Here is a 21,350-nt window from a genome sequence, read left to right on the forward strand (position 1 = left end):
CTCATGTAGTAGAGGCTCATGCACTAAACTCCAGAGCTCCCAGGTTTGATCCTGCCCACCGATAACCGATACCACTTTATGTCGGTGGTAAAGAAGCACCACCCACTGAGTTCACATTAGCCACTCTCAGTCAGTTTAAAATTTTGCTCTGCATCTATACTGTGTCTGCCTTACAGCATCTGAGATTCAGGCTGCAGTCTGTCACAGATGTCATTTTTTATGTCAGAGATGACAGTTGCCTTAATTCACTAGCTAGAGTCTCCTCTTCATCCTATGCCAAGCTCCCTTCAGCCACTGCACATGCTTCTCTCCAGTAAACTACTGGTCATGTCTCACTCCCTCTACACTATTCTAAGCTAGTAATCCATCTCTAGACTGCCAGCTGCAAGTTGCCATTTGACGAGTCACTAATTTTATCTATATGCTTAATAATCTAAATCCCGATCCTGACAACCCACGTGAGTACTCCCACTGACTATTTTTCACTCCTTATAAAACTGCTAGGCCAACCAAGTGATGTCAGAGTGAGATGGATTCTATTCTTGCTTCAACAAAATTAAGTATATTTCAAAATCTTTACTGTCAAATATGCATTGCCGAAGAAGAACACAGCACAACTCTCAAATTCTATGCTGAGTCTTTAAACCTGAAAAATATTTTTATTTGTAAATTGGGTAGAGTCGTTCCAGAAGTCATTGAAAAAATAATAAACAGAACCTTGTGCCACTTTTTTCACTGTCACTTTTCAAGGGGAAGAAAATAAACTATTTACATCAGTCATTTTAAATGTGTACAGGCATGGTATAATTTTTTATTGACAATATCTTAGGTTAATTTACATAATGTACTGAGGGCTTCATCATTCATGAGGAGTACTAAGAGCTTATACTTATGCCTATCAAACTGTATATTCTTTGTACTAAAGTCCAGTTTAGTAACCCAATCCATAACACTGCTCTACAGCCAAAATGCTTCTGAAATAAATGTAGTCAAACTTTACTAATTCTGGGTCACTGAGAACGAAAATGATGCTTAAAATTGTTGATTGGCTCTAGTTTTCAAGATATGCTATTGGGTCAGTATATACGACCTTTGACTTGGGAATGGCGGAGGATAAGTGAGTTATAAAGGGAAGGGATCTCAATTTAAACCAGAAATGACTAAAATACATCTTTGACTGGATCTATGAATAAATCTATGACTGAGTTTGGACAGTACTTGCTTTTTAGGCAAAAAAATGAATGATGCAATCTGAAGCTGGTATTGCGTCATACATGATATGAATTGCATCATGTTATTCCTAGAAGTCATGGATGGTGCAATCATAACTAAGCTTACATCACTCTGCTGAACAAATTGCCCTATATCAGCTCTAGAAATCATACAGTGTCGTGCTCTCTTATTTGTCAGTGTTTGATTTTGCAAAGGGGCACATTTCTGTTTAGCCAAAGTGAGCAGAGATGCCTTGTACTTGTGTGAACAGTGCAGATAACTTCTGCTATGTTCGTGGTGAAGTGACTTTTGCATCACAAAAGCGCAGTATAACCACTATGGTTAAGAAAGCCTATCACCTTTATTTTGGCTGCAAAATTGGAGATCAGGACAAGAGGTGGGCCCCACAAATATGCTGCAACACTTGTGCAACAAATCTTCGCCAGTGGTTGAACAGGAAAAGGAAATCTATGCCTTTTGCAGTGATTTGGAGAGAGCCAACAGATCATACCAGCAATTGTTACTTCTGCATGGTGCCTCCAGTTGGGAAAGGTGTGTCAAAGAAGAAAAAGTGGACTGTGCATTATCCAAACATTCCATCAGCTATACGCCCAGTACCCCACGGAGAAGGACTGCCGGTCCCTGATGCACCAGAATCATTCTCACTTGAGTCAGACGAAGAAGAGGAAGAGGATGAAACTTCTGGTCCTGAACCATCAATGTCACAGGACCCACATTTTCTCCCATCCTCCTCCTCTGAACCACACCTCATAACACAAGGTGAACTGAATGACCTTGTCAGGGATTTGGAACTACCCAAGAGTAAGGCAGAGCTGTTGGGCTCCAGACTACAGCAGTGGAATCTCCTGGCAGGTGATGTTAGGGTTTCCATGTTCCGTGACCATCAAAAGGATCTTGTCCCATTCTTCTTCACGGAAGGTGATCTTGTAGCCTGTAACAACATCGATGGTGTGATGGCAGCCCTCAACATCGTTCACGATCCAGATTAGTGGAGACTGTTCATTGATTCATCGAAGACTAGTCTTAAAGCTCTTTTACTGCATAATGGCAATGTTTTGCCATCAATTCCAGTTGGTCATGCAGTCCATATGAAGGAAACCTATGACAACATGAAACAACTTTTGAGGTGCATAAAATATGACCAACATCAGTGGCAGCTTTGTGGCGATTTGAAGGTCGTTGCTCTCTTGCTTGGTCTGCAGACTGGATACACAAAGTACTGCCGTTTTCTCTGCAAATGGGATAGTCGTGCAAGAGAGTCCCACTACATCAAGAAAGATTGGCCACTCCGACAGTCATTGGAGCCTGGGAGGAAAAGTGTTCAGCATCCACCACTTGTTGAATCAAGGAAGATTTTGTTACCACCCTTACACATCAAGCTGGGTCTGATGAAGAACTTTGTCAAGGCCATTGACAAAACACAAGCAGCTTTCAAGTACTTCCATGGAAAATTTCCAAGCTTAAGTGAAGCTAAGATAAAGGAAGGTGTCTTTGTTGGTCCTCAGATTCGTGAACTTCTTCGAGATGATGCATTTGACCATGCACTGCGTGGCAAGGAAAAGACAGCATGGAAAGCTTTCCAGTTAGTGGCAATAAATTTTCTCGGAAACAACAAGGCAGACAACTACAGGTTGTTGGTGGAAAACCTCCTCAAGGCATACAAAAGCCTTGGTTGCAACATGGCACTAAAGATACATTTTTTGCACTCTCATCTAGATTTTTTTCCACCGAACTGCGGAGCAGTGAGCGACGAGCACGGCGAGCGATTTCACCAGGACATTGCAACAATGGAGAAACGTTATCAGGGCAAATGGAGCCCATCAATGCTTGCAGACTATTGCTGGACAATGACAAGAGATGCTCCATTTAATGAATACAAGAGACAAGCCAAGAAGCGCCGCGTAGACACTGAATAGGACTAAACTATGTACATAATAGTTTTTTGCCTTTTGTTTCATAATAAATTTTATTTATATAACCCTTTTGCTGATTTTTAAAGTGTTACATAAACAGGACAGGTGAAATATTATCATGTAAAGCAACCATAAACACATGAAAAGACCTAGGTTTACAATTTATGATTAAAACTCTACTATCTACACAATATACATAGACATAAAATGTAAAAACTTAAATATCTTAGAAACAGTAGCCAATCAGTTGTTTTAATTGTCATATTTGAATTCAGCAAATCAAAATACAAAATAAATAGCACATTTTATCTCTGAAGCAGACGACTTCTCAAAAATTGTAGACCAGTGTAATTAAAAGCGGAAATGTATTGTAAGTTACACAACCATAAAGTATTTTTATACAGTATTTTTCATAAAAAGCGCCAAAACATTTATCAGATTAACTCTATAAAGTCTTAGGGTGAAAACCTAGCTTCAAGTCAATGGGAGTTTTGCTACTGACTTTCATAAGGGCAGGATTTCACTCTGCATGTACAAGTCTAATACAAGTAGAAAGGGGAACGTGATGCAGGAAAGCAGATTACAGTAAAATGGGTGTGGTATACATAGATGACTAATGTACTATTCCAAAAGGAATCTATTATATGCTGAAGAAATTCTTACTAGTACTTTTTCATGTGCCTAAATTTTTCTTTAGATTATACTGCTCGCTCTGTGTTAGTGTTTTGTCTTTTGTCTTAACAAGCTAGATATGGCAACTAGTTTGAAGGAAGCATATTTAGAAGAAACTAAGTAGAGGAAACTTTTTATAGGGCTGTCAAGCAATTAAAAATTAATTTGTGATTAATCGTACTGTTAAACAATAATAGAATACTATTTAAATATTTTGGATGTTTTCTACATTTCCAAATATTTTGACTTGAATTACAACACAGAATACAAAGTGTACAGTGCTCACTTTATATTTACTTTTTATTACAAATATTTGCACTGTAAAAAACAAAATAGTATTTTTCAGTTCGCCTCAAACAAGTACTTTAATGCAATTTCTTGCCATGAAAGTTTAACTTACAACTGTAGAATTATGTACAATAAAAAACTGCATTCAAAAATAAAACAATGTAAAAAAAATTTAGAGCCTACAAGTCCACTCTGTCCTACTTCTTGTTCAGCCAATCGCTAACACAAACAAGTTTGTTTACATTTGCAGGAGATAATGCTGCCCGCTTCTTGTTTACAATGTCACCTGAAAAAGTAAGAATAGGCATTTGCATGGCATTGTTGTAGCCGGCATCGTAAGATATTTACATACCAGATGCGCATGCTTCAACCACAATTCCAGAGGACATGCATCTATACTGATGATGAATTCTGCTCGATAATAATCCAAAGCAGTGCGGACTGACATTTTCACTTTCATCATCAGAGTCAGATGCCACCAGCAGAAGGCTGATTTTTATTTTATTTTTTGGTGGTTCGGGTTCTGTAGTTTCCACATCGGAGTGTTGCTCTTTTAAGACTTCTGAAAACATGCTCCACACCTCATCTCTCAGATTTTGGAAGGCACTTCAGATTCTTAAACCTTGGGTCAAGTGCTGTAGCTATCTTTAGAAATCTCACATTGGTACCTTCTTTGCGTTTTGTCAAATTTGCAGTGAAAGTATTCTTAAAACAAACAACATGTGCTGGGTCATCATCAGAGACTGCTATAACATGAAATAAATGGCAGAATGTGGGTAAAACAGAGCAGGGGACATACCATTGTCCCCCAAGGAGTTCAGTTAAAAATGTAATTAACATTTTTTTTAACGAGCATCATCAGTATGGAAGCATGTTCTCTGGAATGGTGGCCAAAGCGTGAAGGGGCATGCAAATCTTTTGCATAACTGGCACGTGAATACCTTGCAATACCGGCTACAAATGTGCCATGCAAATGCCTGTTCTTATTTACAATGTCACAGGAAAGTGAGAAGTGGACAACATTATCTCCAGTAAATGTAAACAAACTTGTTTGTCTTAGCGATTGGCTGAACAAGAGGTAGGACTAAGTGGATTTGTAGGCTCTCAAGTTTTAAATTGTTTTGTTTTTGAGTGCAGTTATGTAACCAAAAAAAAAATCTACATTTGTAAGTTGCAGTTTCACAATAAAGAGATTTCACTGCAGTACTTGTATGAGGTGAATTGAAAAATATTATTTCCTTTGTTTATATTATTTTTATTACAAATATTGGCAGTTTAAAAATTATAAAGTGAGCACTATACACTTTGTATTCTGTTGTAATTGAAATCAATATATTTTAAAATGTAGAAAAACATCCAAAAATATTTAATAAATTTCAGTTGGTATCTATTTGCTTAACATTACAGTACAGTTTAAACTAGCCATGTGTTCAGCTCTTGTTCCAAAGCAACTGACGTTTTGAATCTTGTCTGTATTTTACAATTTTACAATTTTTCTTCTTGACGGTGAAAATATAGTTTGTCATATCTTGTATTTGGAAAGACAATTTTTAGTTGTGATATCAATCAAAGAGAAATGTCCTTTTCTTCAGGATCTCAGCTTTGGCCATTTGTTTCCTGTGGAAAATGGCTCAATCTTACAAACTGTGAGCCCATTCCTGCAACATGAGGAGTGCCAGTTGAGGGCGCACATCACCTTGCAAGGGGTGAGCATTTGAGTTTAAGATATTTAAAGTTTAAAGAACACTAATTTTAAGGTTACTTTCACTAAACTTGGGATGTTTGACCAGATGTTAAGTCTTGGGAATCCCTCCCCTTTCCGGCCCCCCCATCCCCCGACAAGCACGCACACAAAGCATGAATCTATGGGGTGGGGTGGGCAGCATAGGGGGAGGACTCACAGGGCTACATTTGAGATGCAGGGTGGGACAGGTGGCCTAGAGCTCACAGACAATCAGAAAGAGGGAGGACAGAGGAAAGATAGTTTTTCAAGATTTAATATCAGAGGGGTAGCCGTGTTAGTCTGGATCTGTAAAAAGCAACAAAGAGTCCTATGGCACCTTAAAGACTAACAGATGTATTGGAGCATAAGCTATCGTGGGTGAATGCCCACTTCGTCAGACGCATGTTCTGACGAAGTGGGCATTCAAGATTTAATAGGTAATGATTGAAACCCATTAAATAATTTTTAAAAGACAACTAATTATTTTTTTTTAAATGACAATAGGCCAGGATTAAAAACAAAGTAAAAAAAGACAGTGGCATTTAACAGAACAAGAACAAGAGTTAATGTTAATTAACTACCACTGTTTTTAATTACTGTGTGTTTAATCTTGGCTGTCAGAGTTCTGGGCAACTGACCCGTATTCCACCTTCACAGTCCATCAAGGGGGCACTCACTTTTGGGATCCCAGCTCCTAGCCATCACCTCTCTTGGGAGGAGAACTGCATCTCTGTCCTCTTGACTGGGATTTACCCAGGCTGCAGAGTTCCCTGCCTACACTGCAAAATTGTCAGCAAGCCAGACTGCCTAAACAGGCCAGCGTCTACACTTTGTTTTCTCTTTGAAGGCTTATGAATAGAATAATTGCCAGTAGTTATAAGTTACACCCAGTTCTCTCTAACCAAAATACATTTATTCTTAAGGTGAAAGCATTAGAGAAAATATATTAAAAACAATAAAAGAACCTACTCACATGCTAGTAAGCTCACCAGAAATCATACACCCACACACCCCTGATCCATCAGGGTCTCTAATAGAAGTCAGTCCTTCAAACCCCACCAAGGGATTTTTCTGTGGTTACAAGTTCGTATAGGTTAGTGTTTTCTTTATACAGCCTGGGTTTTTGATCTTCAGATTCCAGGAACAGGTGATCAGTAGACAATGTCCCTTCCTCAGGGGATTTTCAAAAGGCTCTGGTGGGGAATTAAGGGGGAGGGAAATTTGCATTCCCCACCCTCTAGATATTGCCCAAGAAATCCACTTCATGCGTATTGTCTCAAGAGTCCATTACTGTCTGCCACATTGTTCAATCATTCAGGCCCACAATAATACATAACACCTATGACTCTTAGACTTTAAGCTTAGATGGGACCATCATGATCATCTAGTCTGACCTCCTGCACACTGCAAGCCACAGAACCTCACCCACTCCTTAAACAAACCCCGAACCTCTGGCTGAGTTACTGAAGTCCTCAAATCATGCTTCAAGACTTCAGGTTACAGGGAATTCACCATTTACACTAGTTTAAGAACATAAGAATGGCCATAGGTCTACCGACAGTGGCCAATGCCAGATGCCCCAGAGCAAGTGAACCTAACAGGTGCCCCAGAGCGAGTGAACCTAACAGGTAACGATCTCTGTGATCTCTCTCCTGCCGTTCATCACCACTCTCTGACAAACAGAGGCTAGGGACACCATTCCTTACCCCTCCTGGCTAATAGCCATTAATGGACTTAATCTCCATGAATTTATCCACTTCTCTTTTAACTATAGTCCTAGCCTTCACAACCTCCTCAGGCAAGGAGTTCCACAAGTTGACTATGCGCTGTGTGAAGAACTTCCATTTGTTTTAAACCTGCTGCCCATTAATTTCATTTGGTGGCCCCTACTTCTTATATTATGGGAACAAGTGAAGAACTTTCCCTTATTCACTTTCTCCACATCACTCATTATTTTATTTTATATACCTCTATCATATCCCCCCTTAGTCTCCTCTTTTCCAAGCTGAAAGTGGGTTTAAACCTTGGAAGCCTGTTCCAGAACTTCACTCCTCTGATGGTTAGAAATCTTCATTTAATTTAATACAATTGACTCCAAAGATGCTTAAACTTAATTCAATAAGGATATCCAAGGATATTGCTACATCTGTCAAACTGACTTTTTTCATTTTATTTCAAAACAGTTATCTATTGTTGATGTTTAATAATTTCTTCTCAATTTCTGCCTGCTGGATATGTCCCCATTATACCTCTTACCCAATTACCTCCTTGTCCCCATTTCTCCCACCCGGCCCTTCCACACCACAGTTCCCACATGACCACACCATTGATCCATCAAAGAAACACTCCTTCATACACATGTAGCTACAGATCTCAGGAGGACTCTTGAGCTGTGAAAGTGTACCTGAGCTTAGTTATAGCTGCTACAACTACTAATGCCATTACTACGGGGGGGAATTCTGCACCATTGCCCATGCAGAATTTGTGCAGAAATTCATGGGTTTTGTGCAGAATTTCCTTTTCCTCCACGGAAATGGGCTGCAGAGCTGCTGGCCACCACTAGGGCCACTGGACCCAGCAGAGCACAGCTCGCAAATAGAAGACACTGCTGGGGGGAAGGGGAGGGAGCTGGAGGATTTCCAGCTGCTGCAGTTCTCAGCATGCTCTGAAGGAAAGAGACAGCATGCAGGAAACTCCATACAAGCCCAGGACCCAGCATCAGGCTGTTTCTCCCTCTGTATCCCTGGGCTCTGAAGGGGAGAGGGTGTGAGTATCCAGGCTGGGGAGGCACCACAGCTGGGGTCTGGGAGGGAGGAGGTGCGAGTGTCTGGGCTGAGGGGGAAGGGGTGTGGGTGTCTGGGTTAGGAGGCATCCCGCTGCTGGGCTCTGAGGGGTGGGGGTAGGGAGTGCGTGTGAGTGTCTGGACTGTGGGGGCGGGCGAGGGACCCACAGCTGGGCTCTGGTGGGGAGGGGTGTGTGTGAGTGTCTGGCCAGGGGGGTCCCCATGGCTGGGCTCTGGGGGACGGGGTATGGGGGTGCGGGGTACATGCAAGTGTCTGGTTGTGGGGAGCTGCAGCTGGGATCTGGGGGAGAGAGTGTGTCTGCCCTCCCCACCCCCTGGGCTCTGGGGGGAGGGGGCAGAGAAACAGGAACTGGGTTGTCACAGGGGTTTCCTTAACATTCTACTCCTGGAGGAATTTTTTTTGTTTGTTTCTGTACTGTTACAGACATAGTTGCTGATAGGTATTTTGAAATAAATGATCAAAATAAGGGAAAGTGACATGATTACATAGTATTATTTTGACAAATAAAATATGAGGAATTTTAAAATATTGTGCACAGAATTTTTAATTTTTTGGTGCCAAATTCCCCCAGGAATATAATGCTACCAGGACCTCTTGTCCTGAGAAGGTGAGGGCCTGCAAGGGGTTACAGCTGGTGCTCCATGCCAACATGTGCTGCACAGAGGGATTGTGGAGGAGTTTTAATTTTGAATGTGAACGTCTGGCTCATTTACACTATTTACAACTAAATATTTTGATTTGATAGAGGGATTAAAGGTTTTGGATTTCATATTAAGACAGGAATGAGTGTATTTTGTAAAACCAGTAAGCACGGGTTTTACTCTGTGCATTTGGTTGTAAATTATTTTAAAAACTAACACTCAGTGGCACATTCTAAGCTTATGTCTACACTACAAATTACTTCAGTATAATTTACATTACTCCAGGATCTGAATAATCCACACCCCAAGCAACATAATTTATTCCGACCTAAGCTCCTGCCAACCTAGCTACCACCTCTCACAGAGACAGCACTTATTAAGCCAACAGGAGAGCTCTCTCCCGTTGGCTTAGAGCGTCTTCACCAGAAGTGCTACAGCAGTACAACTGCATCAGTGCAGCTGAGTTTCTGTAAATTGTGTAGACAGCCTAAGAAACAGAAACTAGCAACAAGTAAGAAACAGTCCCTCTTATACCAACAGCATATGTTTAAAAAGAGAGAAAGGACAGATGTATCAGATTTAAAGACTAATCACAGAGCCATAGAGCACTCTAAGCAGCAGCATCGGTAGATTTTTATTAGTTTTGAGACTTTGGACCGTTCTAAACTATATTATGCAAAACAGGTGCAGTACTTTGAGAACTGAATTACTGGGGAGAATGGAAAACATACAGAAGAATAGAAGACCAATAAGCAATTTTTTCTAAGCTATAGATGAAGATATTTTCTTGGGGATGTAATGCCGTTTTGGTTCCATTGAAGACAAAACTTATGTAACTTAGCTAGGGCCTTGGGCACAAAATTAGATAAAATGGTGGCAAGAGGTCTAAACCTTGAACCATGGTGGAAATACAGATGCTCCCCAGGTTACGCAAACCCAACTTACGCAAACCCGCACTTACGGAAAAAGTTCCATAAGCGGGTTTTTTGGTTTTTTTGTTTTTTGGCTTAATTGTTGGATATATGTCCCTGGAATGCCTTGCATAAATCAGGGAGTGTCTGTAGGAAAAATTCTAGCCACCTATGGTGAATCAAGATCACTTAAAAGTGGTGAACCCAAAAGAAAAAACACTTATTAATTTTATTTTCCAAAGTGATGAATTGATTCTGGAACGCTGAGAATCAGGGAAGTGTCCTGATTTTAATCAGTCAAATATAAGTCAAGTTACCTATTTAGAAACTTTGCTACTAAGCCAACAAATGGAGTTTATAACCATAAAAAAAATGGTTACCTACCTTTCGAAACTGTTGTTCTTCAAGGGGTGTTGCTCATGTCCATTCCATTCTAGGTGTGTGCATGCCAACGTGCGCGGCCATCAGAGATTTTTGCCTTAGTGGTACCAGTAGGGCTGACTGTGGTGCCCTCTGGAGTGCCACGCTCATGCCACAGTATATCAGGCACCACCGGCCCAACGCCCTCTCACATCCTTCTTGCCAACAACTCCGACAGAGGGGCAGGAGGGCAGGTAATGGAATGGACATGAGCAAAACATCTCGAAGAACAACCTTTTGTAACTGTAAGTAACAGTTTTTTCTTCTTTGAGTGCTTGCTCATGTTGATTCCATTCTAAGTGACTCACAAGCAGAAGCAACAGGGGTAGGCTTGGAGTTCACAGTCTTGCAGCTTGCAACACTGCTCTGCCAAAGCCAGCATCGTCTCGAGCCTGCTGGGTCAGCATGTAGTGTGACGTGAATGTGTGGATGGATGACCAGGTGGCGGCCCGACAGATCTCTAGGATCAGCATCTGTGCCAGGAAGGCTGCCAATGATGGCTGTGCCGTAGTCGAATGAGCCATCACGATCACCGGCGGGGGCACCTTTGCCAGCTCATAGCAGTAGCAGATGCAGGCTGTGATCCAATCCAAGATTCTCTGGGCTGACACTGGGCAACCTTTCATCCTGTCAATGACAGCAATGAACAATTGAGTTGACTTACGGAATGGCTTTGTTTTAACAACATAGAAGGCCCGTCTGATGTCTTGGGTATGCAGCCTGAGTTCTTCCTCCATCGCATGAGGCTTTGGACAAAGAAACGGTAGGTAAATGTCTTGACCAGTGTGGAACTGGGAGACCATCTTGGGCAAAAAAGCCGGGTGCAGATGCAGCTGGACCTTGTCCTTACAGAAGACTGTAAAGGTGGCTCCAACTTGAGCACCCTGATCTCAGACATCCTACGGACCGAAGTTATAGCAACCAAGAAGGAAACCTTCTAGGAGAGAAGGAGGGAGGAGCAGGAAGCCAAGGATTCGAAGGGGGGATCCATGAGCCTCAACAACACAAGAGTCAGGTCCCAGACATGAGGGTAAAGATGCTCCAGACCTTTCAGGAACAACGCCATCATGGGATGGGCGAAGACCAACCGGCCTTGAAACGGAGGCTTGAACACCAAAATGGCCTCCAGGTGCACCTTGATCAAAGATGGTGACAGACCCTGGAGCTTAAGGTGCAGTAAATAGTCCAGGATGTCCTGCAGCAGGGTCTCTTCTGCATGAATGTGTCGGTCCGAGGCCCAACACATGAACTGCTTCCACTTTGCCGCATATGTAGCCTGGTGGACAGTTTGCTGCTGCCCAGCAGGACCTGTTGGGCACCAGCAGAGCACTCCCATTCATCCATACTCAACCACACAGCAGCCAAGCAGTCAAGTGCAGCAACGCCAGGTTCAGGTGCAGCAGGTGGCAGGTGGTTCTGGGAGAGCGAATCCGGCCAAAGAGGTAGCTGCAACAGGGTGGCTGCCGAAAAACTCAGCAGCATGCCAAATTAGTGTTGACAAGGCCACGCTGGGGCTATGAGGATAACAGATGCTCTGTCTTGCTTCACCTTCAGCAATACCTTGTGGATTAACAGTACTGGCGGGAAGGAGTACATCAGCGCTCCTGACCACGGAATCAGGAAGGCCGACAGGAAGCCCTTGTCCATGCCCTGCAGAGAACAGAACACGTGGTACTTTCTGTTCCACCTGGATGCAAACAGGTCCACTGGGAAGTCCCCCACCCATAGAAGATTAGGCTGACCACCTCCGGATGAAGAGATCATTCGTGGCGAGACAAGAAGGTCCTGCTGAGGTGATCCGCTAGGACGTTCCTGGTTCCAGGAAGGTGGGAGACCACCAGATGAATGGCCTGCCACACATAAAAGTCTCAGAGGCTGAGCGCCTCCTGACAAAGGGCCAAAGATATGCCACCACCCTGCCTGTTGATGTAATACATTGCGGCTGTATTGTCTGTCAGGATCTGCACCACCCTGCCCTTCAGGTGGGGCAAGAACACCTGGCATGCCAGGCGAACCACTCTGAGCTCCCTGACGTTGATATGAAGGGCCAGATCGCTGTGTAGCCAGAGGCCCTGGGTGCTGAGCTCGCCCAGATGGGCTCGCCAGCCCAGGTCCGACGCCTCCGAGACCAGGGTGAGCGATGGAGACAGGGTCACAAAGGGAACCCCCTGCAGCACCGACTTGGGATCCAGCCACCAGTCCAAGGACAGGAGGATGTGGTCTGGTGTGTGTCTGTTGGGGATATAGACCAAAGCCAGCCACGCCTGCACAGGCTGTAGATGAAGTCGGGCATGGCTGACCACGGTCATGTGGCCCATTAGCTGTAGGCACATGTGGGCTGTAGTGAGAGGATGGATCTTTGTGGGCGATCAAGCCCGACATGGCCTGAAAGCACGCTTCTGGACGGAAGACCGTGGCTCGCATAGGGTCGAGAACCGCTCCAATAAACTCTATGCATTGGACTGGCATTAACGTGGACTTCTCTGTGTTTATTAACAGGCCCAGATTTTCTCCCAAATAAATAGAGTTTTTTGGACTCTTTGTTTTTGGGAGTCAAGGAGGTGGACCCGCTTGTCTTTCTCATTGGCCACAGACACAACCAACGAGCCCGGGACGGGTGGGTATAAAGGTATTCAAAACCTTTGGCCAGCACAAAGTACTTTTTTCTCAGCCCGTTTCAAAGAGGGAGGGATGGAGGAGGAGGTCTGCCACAAGTCTTTGGCTATTTTGAGGACCCCCTCTTGTACAGGCAGACACAACCAGCCCCCTTTCTTGTTATCCCATGAAAATCAAATTTCTAGGTGTCTTTTTGTGAAGATCTGACTGCTAAGATATTGCTAGCAATTACCATACATAATGCTTGGACAGAATTTGTCTTTGATTTGTAAGAGATAATGGACTATATTCTGCCCTTTGTGAATGACTGCAACTCCCAGGACCCAGAATTATCAAAAAGGTTTGGACTACAGCCATATGTTTGGTACTCTATATCATTTTCTGTAACACTACATAGTCTTGGAATTATTGTGCATTTATTTGGTTCCCTCCCTATCTCTTCTTCCCTTTCTGCAAGTTAATAGTAAACTTGTTCAAAATATCTGCCAATAAAAATATCATCTAAGGAATAAATTCTACGAGTCAAAGTTAGAATATAAAAATTTACCATTTCTGCCAATGCATAAACTGGTTTCTGCAAGTAAGCAGGCACCTGTTCTAACCTCATAAGAATATTGTTTATTCATGTTTAAATCTCTGAATGACTTTTTTTGAAGGCAAGAGGCAGAATATTTTCAAATTAGTTATAGCATTATATACATACAATATTTTACATTTAAATAGCTCCTTTAACAACAGAGAATCCGAAAGGAATCATACGACCACATTTGGGGAAGGAAACCAGGCAGACAATTGGTACATAGCACCATGCAAAATGGCCTGAGAGAGGAAATATTACCCAAACACATTGGAACAAACTCATACTCTTACAAAATGGGCTAACAAAAACTCAGTTGATTAAACTGACTGAGCTACATTCAAAATACCCATGTACAAGAAACTACATGGAATACAACTTATCCTGCTCATCAGTACTGAAGACTGTATTCTGTTCTACTTTAGTAGAAATAATGGTTATTTGGTGATTATAATACTGAATTATAGTGCTGCAGTAATACTACTATATTTAGAACTAGACACTTCCATTCCAAACACTTTTTTTTTTCGTTCACTTATGACGTTTTTCAAATTACTGCCCGGGCTAATATTTCTCACACTGGGTCTCCACTCAGATTATTTTGCTTTGATGTTTAAAAGACGGCCTACCGTTTTAAACTTCTGAGTATATGGTTTTAAAAAAAAATCACATTATTTTAAAACTTCAGACAGGAATATAGATATTGTTCTCAATAAAGAATATTTGCTTTTTTCTTGCTTCAAAATATTTGAGAAATAAACAGATATTTGGGAAGAGAGAAATAAAGTAATGAATAATTGGACTATAGGGTCGCACAGTTCATTGCTTCTGTAGACTGAGCACTCATTGCATCAACACACCATTGCAGCCCTCCATTTTCTGATTCCCCCTTTTTCTCACCCCCATGCTCAAGACTCCATTTGCCTGCCCCCAATTGCCCACCTATGCCTGGGACTTCATGTGCCCCAATTATTTCTTTTTCCCCCACACATCCAAACCAGGATCCCCCATTCTTCCCTTCATGCCAGGGGCTTTGTGTTGCTTCCCATTCCTTCCTCCCCCCATGCCAAGGGCTCTATCTCAGTCTTTTTGCTTCCACTTCTGAAGTACCTTTCTTACTTCCAAATTGGAAGAGACAGGTAGATTAGTTGGTGTCCCATCTTTCTCTCCTTCCTCTCCCCCTCCCCCCATAAAGCAGTCATTGGGGAGACAGCACTAGAAGAGAGGAAGGAATGAAGCCTCCTTCAACCTCCTCTCCCTCTAGCTCCCCTTGCTGATTGAGCATCTGTTCTGTAGTAGTCAGGCAACTCTCAGCACTGTATTTCTTGCTTCCACAGATCCTGTATCATTGGCAAAATTACTAAAATATTACTCTCCATGAATCATTTAAAAGTTTAATATAATGTTTTATGTAAGCTTAATTACCTCAAGATCATCCAGTGAACGAGTAATGCTAAATCGCTTAGATCTTCCAAATGATCTCCGAACAGACGAACGTTGGGGAGCCAGGGCTAATCCAACTGGATGTCCAAATTTGGCACCCTAAAACACAATAGAAAATATAGGGTTACTTATACTTGTTCTATGTAAATACAGTACTAAAATAAAATACAACTCCTCAGAGACAACATCTGATTTCTAGAGAATTGTGTTGATAGGCACATTGAACAACAAGGAAGAAGAACTTCAATAAAAGTAACAAAAGTGAGTTAGGTTCCCATTTTGAATGGGTGTTAGGCAACTGTCTCCCTTTTCTGTCTCTGAAATTCTCTACCCAAGTGACATACTTAAGTTCATCAGGTGACTTTTCCAGCCAAAGTCCCCAGTCCTTCAAACATTTAGACACAAATGACTTTATGAACATGAGTAATCAGTGAGACTACTCATCTGCATAAAGTAAATTCTATGTGTAATTATTAGCAACATGGGTGCCCGTATCTGAACATAAGAGAGACCTACCCCTATGTTATAATGACTATAAAATGCTTACTCACATTTCCTCCATATGATGCTACAACAATACTAGAATCCATCTTACCCAATCTTTGATGCACTCTTTCTGTATGCTTTAAACACAGCTGGAACATTCCCTGAAATTTTGGAACTGATCGGATGCAGTATCAAAGTTATCTTATTATATCCAGACAAATGAAACTGACATCAAGTTGAGGGTAAAATTTTCTTGTGTCCCCACTTCGATTACTGACATTCCCTTTTTATGGCCTAACATCAATAAATTCCCACTTTCTCGCATGAGGTCTAAAATAAAGTCACTGACGACTCTTTAGCTTTGGAGAATAGAGTTATAGCACCCCTATCCTCAACCATAAATGGCATTGTAATCCACCTCCAAAGTTAAATCAAAATGGTCTTCTGGATTTCAAACATCTCTATGGAGATGTTCCACCAAGCTCAGTTTCTCTTTAGTGAGGGCCTTTTCTCTGTTGTTTCCTTCTCCCTCCTCACACCATCTACAGCTGGAGAGTCACTATTTTTGTTGCTCCATGTATCTGAAACTTCCCCCAATTTATCATCATCATCTTCTTCTTCCTCCTTTAGGCCGTTTTTCCTAGCAAAGGTCGCGGCAGCAGCATGGAGAATAGGGAAGACCCGACCTATTTTTCCTCCGCAACATGTTCCAGCTCCTCCTGGGGGATTCCCCACCATTCCCAGGCCAGCCAAGAGATATAATCCCTCCAGCACGTACTGGGTCGGCCTCAAGGCCTCCACCCAATGCGACGTTTCTGGAAAAGTTCCAATGGAAGCCTCCCAGGGGGCATCCTTAACAGGTGCCCAAACCACCTCAACTAGCTCCTCTTGATCCAGAGGAGGAGTGGCTCTACTCCAAGGACCTCCCAAATAGCCGAGCTCCTCACCCTGTCTCAGAGAGTAAGCCCAGTCACCCTGCGGAGAAACTTCATTTCTGTGCTTGTACCCGCGATCTCGTTCTTTCAGCAACCTGTAAACTGAGATCTTTGTCCAAGAACTCAGCTCCCGCTTCACCACCATGGATCAGCACAGCGCCCGCATCACTGCCACCACCACACCAATCCGCCAGTTGATCTCATGCTCCCAACTTGCCATCACTCGTGAACAAGACCCCTAGATATTTAAACTCTTCCACTAAATGTAGCAGCCCCTGCAGCACCTAGAGAGAGCAGTCCACTTTCTTCTAGGAGAGGACCATGACCTCTTATTTGGAGGTGCTGATTCTCATCCCAGCCGCTTTACACTCAGCTGCAAAACATTCGGAGATCACAGTCTGAAGAAGCAAGAAGGACCTCTTCATCTGCAAAGAGCAGAGATGCTACCGTACCGAACAGGAGTGGGGACAAGATGCACCTTTGGTGGAGTCCATCACTCACCTTGAACGAACTCAACTTAATGCCAAGAATACAAACACAACTCTCACTCTGAGAGCAGAGGGACCGGATAGCACGCAAAAGCAGCACTGGCAGCTTATACTCCCAGCAGCACTTCCCACAAGACATCTAAGGGAATGCAGTCATAGGACTTCTCCAGGTCTACAAAACAAAGGTAGACTGGATTAGCAAACTCCCACAATCCCTTGAGTATCTGCAAGAGAACAAAGAGCTGGTCAGTTGTTCCAAGGCCAGGACAGAATCCGCATTGTTCCTCCTGAATCCGAGGTACAACTAATGAGCGTAACCTCCCCTCAAGCACCCTGGCATAGGCTTTGCCAAGGAGGCTGAGGAGTGTGATCCCCCTATAGTTGGAACACACCCTCTGGTATCCTTCCTTAAAGATCGGGACCACCACCCCAGTTTGCCAGTCCAAAGGTATTGCACCCGCCTTCCAGGCAACACTGAAGAGGCGCATTAACTACTCCCAATTTATGTTGTCTTAAAATGTTCCTTTTAATTATATCATAGTTAACTATCCCTTATTTCATCTGCTGTGGTGAGGAAGGATGCAAGTTTACAAGAATATGTATTGTATGCTATGTTGTCATGGCTTTGTTGGTCCCAGGATATTACAGAAACCTGGGGAGACCATTTTATTGACCCAACTTCTCTTGGAGAGAGAGAGAAAAGCTTTCAAGCTTACACAGAGTTCTTCTTCAGGTCTGGGAAATGTACTCAGAGTGTCACAACTAAATACAAGGTGAAAAGATTGTTTAGCATAAGTAAACATATTTAGAGGGACCGTTTCAGGTGAAGTAGCCAGATAATACCTCTCCAGTCATGGGGGGGGGGGGGGGGCACACAAGAAAAGAACCAGAGAGGGGTGGATTTAATGGGTTATAGACCATTGTAAAAAGCCATAATTCCAGTGTCTCTATTCCATCCATGATTTTTAGGGTCTAGCAAAGTTATGTACTTATGCTCCTAGGCTTGTCTTTTGAAGGTGCTGTGCAGTTTTCCTTTGAGGATGATGACTGAGAAGTCAGATATAGAGAACTATAATTGCTTTGTGAAAAGTGTTCACCCAGAAATGATAGGGTTTTTTTGTCTTTTATAATTTTTCTGTGTGACATTTCCCAGACCTGAAAAAGAGCTCTGTCTTGAAACTTGGTCTCTCTCAAGAGAAGTTGCTCCAATAAAAGATATTACCTTACCTATCTTGTGTCTCAAGAATATTTATTAGCGACTGCATGGTTTTTAAATGGCAGCTTTCTATTACTTTTCCTTCAATTTTTTTTTCTTTTCTGCCTTTAGGAGAGTCACTGTTTCCAACTCTAAAATATTTCTTTTTTTTTCCCCCTAAGTGTTTTGTTTTTCTGCATTTGAAATTTACATTAAACAAAAATAATTCCAGATTCTTATAATTAGATGTTCACAGCTGACTGTACAAAGTAGGGGAAAAAACAGAACACTATGAAGTTATATCACTGTTCTATAGGATGATATATTTTTGACATCTTCCCGGAAGAAAATGAATATCTGTTTATTTACCCACAGGTATTCAATGCTATTCTTTAACAATATGACTCTCTTTGGTGACTTTGCAATTCTCACTGGTGTATATTTACTAGAGACTCCATTTGGAAGTCTTTATTGTAAGATGGATTGCCACAGCCCAGTGTACTTTTCAGGAAGCTGGACGCAAATTCTGGAGAAAGCCCTTCTTGTTTCTGGGGCATTTCAGGAAAGCTTTAAATAAGGAGGTTCTTATCTCACTATGAAAACAAATGATGTAGTATTCCCTGTGTTTTTTATATTGAAATATCTTTGTTCTACCCCATATTTTCAATTTTCAGTGTACTGACAATGAATAACTGCACCATAGAAGTTGTCAGGGAGAAGCTGAAAAGTAGACTCTTGAGGTTTTTGACACCCAGGAACAATGTCAGACTGGAACAAGTACATTAGCTAGATATTTTGGATATAAAATTATCATCAGTTTAGTATGCTGACATTCAAAGTTGCCATCCTTAGGTTTCAACGTTAACACCCATGGAGCTAAACAGGGCATTTCATATCTCTGAGATAATTTGCAAGTGATCTGCAGATCCAGGCAGGTATTATTGCATTGGTTCATGCATGGTTTATATTTTAAGGCTCTTTGCAATCCTAAGATCTAAAATAACTTTTCCCCCTGCAAAATGAAAGCTTAGATCTGATGCAATACTCTGCAGCAAAGGGTAGACTCCATGGCAAATTCAGCAGAATGCATCAGTATTAATTAGAGATAGTCAAAACAATAGCATGGCACCTTGAAAGTTATTACTAGTGACACTTGATGCTCCTTGTATGTAAGGATGTAAATTACTTGCATGAAAGTTTCACCACATTTTAACTATGGAAGTACCACCTTTACATTTATTAAATCTTTCATTTAGTGAGAACAAACACAAATAATATAATAATAATAATATATGGAGATATACCCATCTCCTAAAACTGGAAAGGAGCCTGAAAGGTCATCAAGTCCAGCCCCCTGCCTCCACTAGCAAGACCAAGTACTGATTTTTTGCCCTAGATCCCTAAGTGGCCCTCTCAAGGATTGAACTCACAACTCTGGGTTTAGCAGGCCAATGCTCAAACCACCGAGCTATCCCTCCCCCTGAGGAATGTAAGGCAGGAGGAACTCCAAAGGCAAGCAACAATAGTAACATCAGTACTTCGGAGGGCAAATGGCATACTGAAGCCAACTGAGAAAGTATTAAAGTACACTTTAATGCATGCTTCTCAATGCTCCTCTGTAGTATCACCAAAAACAAAAGCTTTCCCAGCAGGTATCCATCTTTCATAACAGAAGGGTGATGAGAAAGAAAACCAAATATCAAAACTGGGCAAACACATCTGGGACAAAGGAGAACATGACATTTTCACTTTGTTTCCAAGTGCAGCCCAAAGAGAACACAGAAATAATTGCCCAACATAGGTTTAAAAGGTGGCAATCCCTGTGTGCTACTCTTGAGCGTTTATCATGTACAGATAAAATATAATGCAAAAGATTTTAGAAACTAATTACATCTAAATTTAGGGCAGGGATCAGCAACCTTTGGAACGCGGCTCGCCAGGGTAAACACCGCGGCGGGCTGGTTTGATTACCTGCTGCGTCCGCAGGTTTGACTGATCGCAGCTCCCACTGGCTGAGGCCCCCATTGGCCTGGAGCAGCGAACCGCGGCCAGTGGGATCCGAGATCAGACAAATCTGTGGATGTGGCAGGTAAATAAACCAGCCCGGCCAGGGGCTTACCCTGGCAAGCCGCGTGCCAAAGGTTGCCGATCCCTGATTTAGGGGGTGGGCAGGCCTGCTTTAAGGTAACTCCATTGCATTCTAAGAGAAAATGAAATTGATCTGCAATCTTCAGAATCACTAGATTTGGTTATTCAACAAATGTTGATGTCTGAGTTTAAAACTAAAAGCCTCTTGGGTTATGTAGGGTCTGTAAATACAGAGACACAGAATGAAAGGGAGGATGAAAAAAACCACACTTAGAAGAATCACGTAGGAGTACAAAACAGAACAGGAAATTAGCACCCAGTCAAAATTTGATGTAAGGTTTTCTGACACTTGTACAAAAATAAATATCTAGTACTTGGTTAGAATCCAGTCATAGCATAAGAAAGAAAATGAGAAATATGACCCCAATAAAGAAAGTGAGAAATACAGCCCCATCTATACCAAGAATAAAGTAATGCTAGAGAACTGCTTATAAAAAGGTGCAAACCAGTTACAGTTAACCATTTCCCTGGCCAATTTGGACAAGGCATAAGTGTTTTGAAATGGCACTTAAAAAAAAAAAAGTGTTTCCTAAACCAATGGTCTCTTTCTTGCACTAAAGAGCTGAGTTAGAGACACCTATGGGAGACGAAGAGAACTAGACACTGCTAAAGAAAGACTACTTCTTGAATCTCTCTGCAAAATATTTAAATTTCCCAGTAAGTTATTGCTGAAGTCTCTCTTCCCCTGCCTTCTCGTTCCAGAGATTTAGTCTGTACAAATGGGCCAGGTCTCTGGAAGACGAAATAAGTTGGAAGTCTATTTATCTCATGCACACACACACACACAAAAAATCTTACAGGAACAGCTATCTCCAGTTAACTACAGCCAAAGACTTTTAGTGAGAATCTACTGAGGA

The 21,350-nt window shown here is 42.1% G+C and overlaps 1 protein-coding gene across 3 annotated transcripts in view; it reads right to left on the reverse strand.

Moving 5' to 3' along the window:
* Positions 1-21,350, reverse strand: part of RGS12 (regulator of G protein signaling 12) — a 177,496-nt gene that overhangs the window by 108,750 nt on the left and 47,396 nt on the right. For all 3 annotated transcript variants that reach the window (XM_034771889.1, XM_034771891.1, XM_034771890.1), the window contains one exon: positions 15,224-15,340. In XM_034771889.1, the coding sequence (XP_034627780.1) occupies positions 15,224-15,340 (117 nt within the window). The remainder of the gene's footprint in view (positions 1-15,223; positions 15,341-21,350) is intronic.

The sequence above is a fragment of the Trachemys scripta genome, chromosome 5 (genome assembly GCF_013100865.1).
Source record: "Trachemys scripta elegans isolate TJP31775 chromosome 5, CAS_Tse_1.0, whole genome shotgun sequence".
Lineage (NCBI taxonomy): Eukaryota > Metazoa > Chordata > Testudines > Emydidae > Trachemys > Trachemys scripta.